At 40.8% G+C, this 10988-nt stretch overlaps 1 protein-coding gene across 1 annotated transcript; it reads right to left on the bottom strand.

The window, feature by feature from the left end:
• Positions 1-5918: 5918 nt before the first annotated feature.
• LOC123060910 (serine carboxypeptidase-like 26) lies at positions 5919-9953 on the bottom strand. Its single transcript, XM_044483780.1, has 10 exons — positions 9520-9953; positions 9234-9341; positions 9017-9112; positions 8828-8920; positions 8025-8113; positions 7431-7706; positions 7208-7356; positions 6828-6923; positions 6465-6570; positions 5919-6341 (listed from the first exon to the last, which is right to left on the bottom strand). Exons 1-10 carry the CDS (start codon positions 9803-9805, stop codon positions 6195-6197), a joined length of 1446 nt encoding a protein of 481 aa, XP_044339715.1. The 5' UTR covers positions 9806-9953; the 3' UTR covers positions 5919-6194.
• Between the last annotated feature and the right edge of the window lie 1035 nt (positions 9954-10988).

Below are 10988 nucleotides of genomic sequence, written 5' to 3'. Positions count from 1 at the left end.
GTACCTGAACTTCACTCTGTTTTTCACGTGATTATTTTGCTCGTAGGTCTCCATCCACTGCTTGTAACTCTCCATCCATTCACCGGAATTGAGCAGGTGATATACCGGTGGAAAGCTGCTGTAAGCACGCAAGTTTCCCGTGTTGATCATCTTTTCATACTCACGACGATTTTAAAAGTTTTTTCATCTAAAATTCATTCAGCATAGTAATTGAACTTCCTACTATTTTCACGTTGAACTTCTGTGACGTATTTCTGTTTGTAATTTTCTCATCCATTCGTTAGTGTTACATAAATAATATTCCTTTTGTACAAACGTCTCTCACAATAATTTTTTTAACTTTCTCCGACCGAGGACTTGAACTTACACAAATGATATTCCTGTCGTTTTGAGGTAAATTAAAAAATGGCGAGATCATGATTTATGCGTTCATCGCGAACGAAAATGCACTGTGTGAAGTAGTTGAACTTCTGGGGCATGTTTGTTTGAACTTCACTCTGTTTTTTGACGTGCTGTTTTTTGCACCGCATGAAGTAGTTGAACTTCTGGGACATGTATGTTTGAACTTCACTCAGTTTCACTTTATTGTATTTTTATTATATGAAATACACACCATGTAGTACGTGAACTTCCGATCGTTATCACTCTGAACTTCTCTCTGGTTTGAGGGAATTATTTTAAAACACAAAAAAACAACATATATTTTTTTGTATTTTCGACATCTAAATACACGGTGAAGCTCTCTCACAAGAATTTTTTAAACTTTTCCTCCCCGAGCACTTGAACTTCTAGCAACCATTTTTTCCGTATATGAGTTGTTTTTAAAAGTGCAAAAAATAGCTTGCGTTTTTTATTTTTTAACAGGTAAATCCTATGTTTTAATAAACTCCGAACTTCTCTGTTATTTCAATTTGAACTTCACCTTTTCATATTTTGAGTAAAGAATTGTATTCGATTTTTATACGGAAAAAATTGAACATGGAAATACAAGGTGAACCTCTCTCGCAAGAATTTTTGAACTTCCCCGGACAGAGCAGTTGAACTTTTTCAACAAACCTTTTAAGCTTTTTGTTTTCTATTTCTTATATTCCTATCTGAAACGCATTTCTTGTATTAGTTGAACTTCCCGTTGTTTTCATCTTGAACTTCTGTCACGTATTTTTGTTTAACCTTTCTCACAAGAATTTTGAACTTTCTCAGGCCGGGCACGTGAACTTCTAGCAACAAATTTTGGACTTTGCCTTTTTATTCTTTTCTTTCTCTTATGAAATGCACACCATGCAAAACATGAACTTTTGGCAGTTCTCAGTTTGAACTTCTCTCTGTTTCGCTTTAGTTATGAAAAACTCTTATTTTTTACATATATCGAACTGCTCTAACTTTTTTATTTGAATTTATTTGATGTATTTTTAGAAAAATGAAAACGTTTTTAATTTGAACTTCTTGGTTTTATTCTTCAGTGACGAGGAAAACTGAGTTTTTAATGTACATTGAATTACTTTGTTTCTAAAATTGAACTTCTTGACTTAATCTTGAGTATCGGGGAAAATCTGAATTTTTTAAAAAACACGGAAAATCTTTTTTAAAACTTTTTTGTTATTCCCTTATTTTAATTTGAATTTATTAGTTATTCTTTAGAACGAGAATCTGACGTTTTATAAAGCTTGATTTTTTTGTTATTTTAATTTGAACTTCTTAGTTTTATTCTTTAGTAGTGAGGAAAATCGAGTTTTTTGAACTTCTTTGTTTTGAATTTTTGAACTTCTTGATTTTATTTTTTTAATAATGTGAAAAATCCGAATTTTTTATAGACATCGAACTTCACCATTTTTTAAATTTGAACTTCTTAGTTCTATTGGTTAGTAATGGGGAAAATGCTTTTTTATATAAACAACGATACAACACCGTTATTTTAATTTGAACTTCCAGTTTTTATAGAATGGGGAAAATCAGTTTTTATACAATCTTTTGAAATGCTCCTCTTTTTGATTTGAACTTCTCTGTTTTTTACAAATGGGAAAAATCCGTTATAAATATTTTTAACTACTTTTTTTAACTTCTTGCTCAAATATTTAACCCGTAAAGTTATTGTAGGTTGTGTACATGTACATATCTAATTTTCTTTACACATGACGGTAGCATTGCGACTATCATATTTTGTATGCAATATGGTTTGAGGCTAAGGGAGGCCATCTCAATAATACATAGGATGTGAGATCGCATACCCATGATTTGCACCCCACAAAAAACACAAAGATCACACACCCTGTTGCTAAACTCTGACATTCGTTCTGCACCTTATGTGACCTTCTCCCTGCCCTTATGGTGACATTCATCAGGAACGGGGTGTAAATGAAGTTCATCAGCAGCTTGTACAATTTAGAGGACAAATCACACAAACAAAAGAATGGAGTACAAACAAAAGAGTGGCTTTTGATAAACACCGAACCACTAAATTGTTTAAAATCTGAACTTGTACATAAATGAACAAGGAATCTCTCTATCCATCACCAAAAAACACATGAATGAGTCTCTCGGGATTTCACAAACACCGTACCCGGCACATGTTATGGGCATCCAGTGATAAGTATGCATAAAATGGCACATCAAAAGGAAGAAAATGTGTCAAGGTCAGCTGCAACAACACACACAAAAATTGAACCTCCAGGAGCATCACGATGAATTGCACATTGGAGCTGCAAATAGTGGTGGAATTTGACTGGGCAGTGAAACAGCATCTACACGCGATGGGTCGCGGGCACTTCAAAGGGCGGGTGGGGCATGATGTAGGAGGATTGACAGGGTGACCGCCGTGGACTGCAGCTCGCGATGGGCTTGACCTCCCTACAGCTGCGCGGTGCTGGATTGGGATGGCCTCACCTACTTCCCTATGCCTGAAAAACAAATGATTCGCACGGCTGTGTGAGCGAACTAAATGAAACAACACTTAACTTTCTCAATGTATACATACATGAAAAATTGAAAATACTAGGATTACTGGAGCAAATTGAAAAAGAAATGAACTTTCTCAATGTATACTAAACGAAACACAGACATATTTTCATCTCGGTGACCACATGAACAAAATTGGATTACTGGAGCAATTTTCTCCATCATGAAAAGGCAGTGTCTCTTTTCAGCCAAAACAAAATGGGCATCTCTGAAATTCGAGTATGCTAGTACGTGCATTTTGTCTGAAACAGAAATATTTTACTTCAATTGAAGCAGAGAATAGAAACATTCTGCAGAGTGTGGAGACACAAAAATCAAGGAAAATGAAGAAAAGCATAGAATGCCGCCCAGGAAAAATTCCTCGATGGTCCACATACTGATGAGGTTGCAGTTCAGGAAAGGGCCGAGGAACGGTGTTCGTTGTAGCTTGATGCAGCCACACATATGGGCAGAAGGTGGACCTGCACATGGAGCACAAAATCGGTGTAGTTGCTCGAGATCGCGATGGACCAAGACTATCGATGATTAGCGGTGGGGCAGAGGAAGGAAGGGGAGACAGGGCGGCGAGCGAGAGCCGAGTGGGCGTTGAGGAACGACGCGACCGACATCGGGGGCGCGTGGGGAAGACCCTACCTCAATGGATCTAAGCTCATGGAGGAACGAAGCACTGTGATCCAGTGTACAGAGGCGGGATCCGACGACGGCTGGAGGCGGGAGCTCGTAGACGAACGCCGACCGAAAGAGGTGGCGCAGGGTCTAGGCCGCCGCCGGCGGATCTCGTGACTGGGGGCGGCGGCTCCGGTGGCCAGCAGCGCAGGGGTGGGTGTCGCGGCTCCGGTGGCCAACAGCGGGTGGGCGTTGGGGTCGGGGGCGGCGGCAGGGGTGGTGCGCTGGGGCCGAGGGGCCGGCGGAGGGACGTGGTCGGGGGGGGGGGTCTGGAAGGAGGCGAGAGGTGCAGGGGGAGGGGTGGGTGGGAATGGGCCGGTTAGGTTTTTCCTTTTTTGCGTTTTTGAGAGTTCGGGAGAGCCTGACATAGCCCTATATAGGGCCGCCGTGATCCAAATAGCTATTCTAATCCTAGGATTAGAATAGTGTTTTATATATATATATATATATATATATATATATATATATATATATATATATATGACTCCTTTTCTGTACTCATGGGAGTATATACTCCCATTTTCAATATACCTCATATACGCATTAATTATACCTCTTTATTATTCTCAATATACTTCATTAAATATTCTAAGATACCCCAATATGAGTTTAGTTGAAAAAATATCATCTGCGACGTACTTTTTGTAATATACCTTTTCACGTACAAACACATCAGTATATACGTAAATATTTAAAAATACATAGAGTACGTACTCCCAGGAGTACACAACCATTTTCATATATATATATATATATATATATGAAGGGGGGATACCGCTAGAACACACAACAAACATTGTTAGCCGTGTGCGGCGCCCTCTCCACAGTTTACGCCTCCGGTCATATTCGCGTAGTGCTTAGTCGAAGCCCTACGAGGATCACTTCACCATCATAGTCACCACGCCGTCGTTCTAACGGAACTCTCTCTCGACACTTTGCTGGATCAAGAGTTCGAGGGACGTCATCGAGCTAAACGTGTGTAGAACTCGAAGGTGCCGTACGTTCGGTATTTGATCGATCGGAACAAGAAGTTTGACTACATCAACCGCGTTGTCAAACGCTTTCGCTTTCGGTCTACGAGGGTACGTGGACACAATCTCCTAGATAGATCTTGCGTGAGTGTAGGAATTTTTTGAAATTGCATGCTACGTTCCCCTTCAGTTGAGTCCTGCTACGAGTTATCCGCCGGCTCCCCCACCGTGAGATCAACCATAATCAAGTGGCCCTCAACGTCCCCTTTGTCTCGCCACTATCAGTGACGGCGTAAGCATTGCAACATCGGCCATATATCAGCAACATGAGTGATGTTACAATCCCGTGAGCTCACAGATCCTTGTCTCTGCAATAAGGATGATGTTTCAGAAACGCGCCTCTGCGACAACATTTTAGGAACATGCTTTTGCAACAATGGGGATGTTTCAAAAACACCAGTGACATTGATCTAGGCGTGTGCGATCTGTTTGAAAAACGCGTCTTTGCAACAACAATGATGTTTCAGAAACTCGCCTCTGCAACCATGACAATGTCTCAGAAACGCCAATGATGTTGCAATCCGGGCACGTCTCGATCACACATTGTGGCTTGTTGCACCGTATGGTCATGTTTAATTAGACGGCAGCGCAGGCGGATGATGTCCTGCGCGCATCAGCCGGCAGAACGCAAGCGTTTTCCAATTTTTTTTTATGTTTTGACATTCTGAGCAATTTTAAAAGATGCATTTTTTCTTTAAATTTCTGTTAAAAAAATTAAAATGCAAATATTTGTATTTTTGAACAAAATTAGAAAAAGCTAACATCTTTTGTATTTTTTTACAAATACTTAAAAACCATAGCATTTTTGTCAAAAAGAAAAAAGAAGCAAAAAGGAAAAACAAAAAAATGGAAAAGAAACGAAAAACGAACAGATAAAAAATAGTGAGAAAAGGACCGCATTTTTTCCCTAAGTAAATCAAGATCTAATCTTATAGCACCAAGCATGTGTTGGCTCATTGGTTCCTAGTGCCTGCTAGCAACTAGCATACCTGAGTTCGATTCCTCCATAATTTTAGGGTTAATTTGATAAATGCCACTCGAATTCTGGCGATTCTGAGAAACGCCACTGCAATTTCCAAACTTTGAAAAATGGCACTGCAGACTATAAATGCCACTCGAATTCTAGTGATTCCGAGAAATTCCACTGGAATTTTTAAAAAATGCCCTTAATTCTATATTACCCGACCTGAGTTCGATTCCTCCTTCCATTTAAACCTTTAAATATATATTTATATGTTTAGTGAGAAGATAACTTTTAAGCCTTGACTGTTAAAAAAGATTAGCATGTGCCACCTGTCATTTCTTGAACGCTAGCTCAATTTGATCAATACATGTCCAGCTGATCAATGAAAAATTTACCAAGCACCTCTAAATGGGACATCAACATTTTTTTAAGACAGATTCATCCACGGAAAGGATCAGCCCCAAAATTCAGAACATTACCATGTTTGAAGAAATTATGCATTATGTTATGCTTCCTACATAAACTCTCCTTGAACTCATTTTGGGTCATAGGTAGATTTCACCTGATCCCAAATTTAACCATCATCGGTGTGTAGGAAGCTGTTTACCAAGAAGGAATGTGTCGATCAGCGCTATCCCTTCTGTGGGCTTGTTGAGGGGTACCAAGTGGCCAGCCCCTCTTATTGTCACCATGGTCATACCATGGTACTCCACAAATCTTCCAGCAACCTACAGTGCAAATGTCTCTCTCGTCAGGGCCAGTGGAGTCTAGATTGCATTCAGAAACTAACTTAACTAGCAGTATCATTGTAGCCCCAGAGAATGTTCACTTGATTGTTCAGAATTTCTGACCTGTTTGTTCAGGTACCATGGTTGCCACTGTGACTTGATAGGCAAGCCAAGTGCTTCCACACAATATCGTGACCCGATCACTGGGACCCTGCCATCCGCATCTCCACTGCATGCACAAAATTATAGGTCACTGCCGATTGCGGAACACCAACATAGCACCTATTCTAACATGCCAATGAAAAGAACATCTATTCTAAGATTTTTAAGCCATCAGAGAACAGCAAAATTGTGTTTTAAGGTTACCGTCTTACAGAAAGTAATTTGGGAGGATAATATCAGTACATGGAAGTAACAAACAGTGTCTACTTTTAATGCATATGAGAACTGACACATGGTGGTAGGGTACAAGGTGCAGAAATACACCTGTAGAGCCAGACTCTCAGTCCTGCTTTGATGAGCTTGGAGTATATTGGTAGAATGGAAAGTACCGAAAAGTTGTACGACTTCAGAATGGAGTCACTGCATGGTAAATGAAAATGGAAATAAGTCAAATTCAATTTCTTCTCCACGTGTAAAATTATCTCTTTGGAGCATTTTCCAAATTTGAGTCGGCAGTTGTCCATTTGACATTCGTTTGGAGTCCCTGGATAGAATGTTAATGACACAAAGTAGAATCACATCAAAACTATATTAACATTGCAACGCTTATTTTAAACTATGTCCCATGATATAATTCAACTCAGTGTTGTAATTACTAGATTAAAATTTCATAGGTAAAAAATGGAAAGATCTGCAGAAATCACCTGCAAACTTGCCATTTCCCAGGCAACATCCCATTGACATTTGCATGAAGTGCCCTTTGCACATCTGCCTTATTGAAGTACTCCTGAGCATAAGATGAGTAGCACTCATCGTATCCTGAGAACAACCTAATCCTCCTCCTGAAAGGTTCCTACCATGCCAAAGAAATTAACATACTTAGAAATTCAGAAGCAGAAGTTCTAATTTAAACTGTCTGTCCCTTACATGGTCACTATATTTGAGTGCTTTGTCAACAACAGATGCTGCTGATGTTTGTCCAAGATTGCACTTGGGCCCATAAATGTTGTATATGTCGATCAACTGGTACTGTCCATAGATGGTGTTCATGGCTTTGTTGCAATCATCGGTCCAGTTTGAGGCTCTAAAATCACAATTCTTTTTTATCTGATCATAAACTTCATCTGATACAACTGCATGGCTCCAAGCATATTCGGCCAGTCCCTTCGAGTCATAATAATCATCAGTTAATGGATTTCCAACCTACATTTGGGCCAATATAAATGTTATGATGTTATAAAATTTCAAACTATCCACAGAAAACCTAGGCAATATATACATTTATAGAAAAAAATGGAAGTTCATCGGAAGGTTAACAAATCCCAAGATTGTTGTAATTTTCACAGAAATAAGTATGCAATATTTTTCATCTAAATCATCCCAGGAAATACATGAATTATTTCGAAGTTATAAACTATAAAAAACAATACATTATGTAATCCCATTTTCAAACAAGAATGAACAAGGCCACTGGCCGAACCAGCAATATAAACAACAGAAGCTATCAAATTATATACTCACAATGAACCCTTTAAAGTTGATGTATGTGCTGGCCTTCTTGTCTTTGTTCCTCTCATAGACAAGGTCAGCTAGTTGTGGCACATAATGACCTGTATAAAATTTAAAATTCTTCACTAGTGATCTACAAAAATAGAATTGCAGCGCATCTCTTGCTCCACCATGTCTGAAATATCACAGAAGTCTAATATGACCATTGGACATGTCAGGAATACCGGAACCAATCTAAAGGGCCATGCCACCAAAATGTTATTCACTTTGCTTTGTTTCCATGGTATGGTAAACCTCTGTTCTCCCAGGTTACAAGACACATAGCAATGTAGGCCCAATCTGAGGTTGCTGAACCGTGTTGTGTGCTTGTTTGATAATATGTTGTAGAAAATGAGTCACAAAATTCGACAAAAGGGGATCAAACGAACACTAAAATTGGCCAAAAAGAAGGTAGGCAGGAATGGGTGGGGAAAATGAGATGAGCATATTACCCACCTTTAAGTTTCCTCTGAACTACAGGAGCATCATGACTTGCCAGGATTAATATTTTAAAATTTTCTCACCAAAATTTCCCATCTATGCTTTAACATCAATTATTGCCCAATTCCTTTAAATTTAATGATTTATGGTTTACACTAAAATAAATAGGAATTGGTAAAGAACCTAATTTGAAAGGCCAGATTGACTTATTATTTTTACGACTTTGTCAGACATGTAGGACAACTATATTGAAAAAATTAAGTTTGCAGGTTACTAAGATCAACTCTGGAAATCAAGGCCTGAAGAACAAGTGTCTTGTCGATGTAAACATTTACCTGCATAGCTCTCTCCTGAGATATAGAATTCCCGGTCCTTGTACTGCGGAAACCTCTTGAACCAATTAATCAGGAAATTATATGTATCCTCAGCTATACAAAAGAGAAAATGGAAATTGATGAACATTTCAAAACGCCTCAAACAGTTATGAAAAGCAAGCACACTTCCCGAAAAGAATACTCAGTTACCTACAAAATCATCATTGAGGTTGGTGAGGTCAGAGGATGTGTTGGTGTAGGAGAAGCCAACCCCAACAGGGGACTCCACGAAGAGCAGGTTGGCTTCTGGCAAGAGTCAATCGAGAACAATACCAATATTCAGATTTTTTTACGTAGGTAGAACCGTTGGGATAATCATAAATTCATAATAAGTTAGCACAAGTGCAATGCTTGCAAGCTGCAACACCTTTGTTCCATGCAAACTTGTTGAACTCGAGCCCTGCTGCAAATCTTCTCACCCTGAGAGGTCCTAGCTCAGAAGCAGCTCCGTATCCAACTGATGAGCAGCCTGGTCCTGCATGCATGTGCAGGGAACAAAAAAGTTGTTTATTTTTCACCCCAAGTAGCAACCGAATTATTACTGAACCGCGAGGAGAGGAACACAAGATAATCTCTACAAAACATTTCCTGAAATAAGTGAGGTAAAATAAAAGAGAGAGAACAGACAAGTGAATAAGTGCAAAGTAAGAAACCTCCATTGAGCCAGAGCAGGAGAGGTTTGTGCGAGGGCTGTGACTGAGCCTCGAAGAACCAGTAGAAGAGCGCCCTCCCATTCCGCTTGTTCACGGTGACATGCCCGGCGAACTGAGAGACCTGCGGGCTCCTTGGCTGACCGGGGAGGAAGACCACCCTATCAGCTTCCTGCCCACTACCGTAACCTGCAGAGCAGCAGCGCCAACTCTGGGAGGCCAAGACGAGGAGAAAGAGAGCAAGGATGAGCTGCCGCCGCTGCTTGTCTTGGTTCGCCGCTGCCGCCATGAGAATGTGCAAATGTGAGAGTGAGTGGCTTGGCTGGGACAGCAAGAGCAGAGAGGCAGGGGCTGGGCGCAAGTCAATCTGTGTGAGAGTGAGATCACACTAGAAGATCATGTGAAGTTGGAGGGAGCTCAGAGCTGGGGGGTGGGGGTGGGGGTGGGGGTGAGAGTGAGAGGAGGCCATTGGCCGGCTTGGCTGCATGTGAACCAGGGATAACGAATTTTATTTGCTGCGCGGCACCGGCACCGGCACCGGCACCGCAGCCTTGCCGAGGGCATCTCCGACTCGTGTCTGTGCGTTGTTGGCGTATGCGTCTGATGCTTTTGGCGGCTTGCCTTGTGACTGACTAAACGCTGACACGGTCACACGTACCGATTCATCAAGTTGGACGAGCATACAGTAGAAACCTTCGTGCATGAGACAAGTGAGATTGGCGTTTGCAGTTTCTGTTTTCTCTCTTTCTTTTTCATTTTTACCGAAAACAGTACCATTGTACTACATGTTCTTTTTCTCGAAAGCCTTGATGCGCGTAGCCATATATTATTAAAAATGAGAAATCAGCAGCCGAACACCAGACCCGAAAAAAAGGCAAAATTAAAATTCGAGGCTGAATGCCTCGCGACAGTAGCTCCATCTGATAGACATTAACCCTACCTCCCGGCAACCTGGGGCGGCTGCCCGGGCTGCTCCGGCCAGTCTCTATTAAATAATATTACCAGAACATGGTTAGTAATGCTAATTGCTGATGCTCTGGTGCAAATACTGGCAACGTCACCATGCATGCATAGACTTTGCCCGACCTTTTTGAAAGGTTGGCTCCGCCACTAACTAACCCTATGATATAAGACAAAATTAAAATGAAAAATATACAATTTCTAGGCTACGCCTTCAAAAAGAAATTGCCACACGTGCGTCGATGTTGGTGAGTCCAACCCAAGGTTGAACTCTGTATTCTCATTCCTAAAGTGAAGCTTCAATCCACCATCTTCAGTAAGGACACGACGCAGGCACACATCGACATAGCCAGGTCATAGATCTTGTGTTTCCACCGGAGTGCACAAACTCGTCATTGAAGTCTTACATCCCATATCCGGCTACCGACTCCTCGATAACCGGATACCTCCGGAGAAGATACCGGAAGACAAAGAAATCCCATACCGCCTGCCTCCTGCCACTATCGCACCAC

This window comes from Triticum aestivum, chromosome 3A (genome assembly GCF_018294505.1).
Source record: "Triticum aestivum cultivar Chinese Spring chromosome 3A, IWGSC CS RefSeq v2.1, whole genome shotgun sequence".
NCBI lineage: Eukaryota > Viridiplantae > Streptophyta > Magnoliopsida > Poales > Poaceae > Triticum > Triticum aestivum.
Note: the sequence above shows the minus strand (reverse complement) of the source record. Positions and strands in the feature narration are given on the sequence as shown.

Bases quoted from the DNA above. Each gene is read 5' to 3' on its own strand.
- LOC123060910 (XM_044483780.1), bottom strand. From the start codon at position 9,805: ATGGCGGCAGCGGCGAACCAAGACAAGCAGCGGCGGCAGCTCATCCTT. The intron at 8,921-9,016 runs GTAACTGAGTAT...TCTTTTGTATAG, and splicing joins CCTCAATGATGATTTTGTAG to CTGAGGATACATATAATTTC. The intron at 7,707-8,024 runs GTGAGTATATAA...GCCCAAATGTAG, and splicing joins TCAACTTTAAAGGGTTCATT to GTTGGAAATCCATTAACTGA.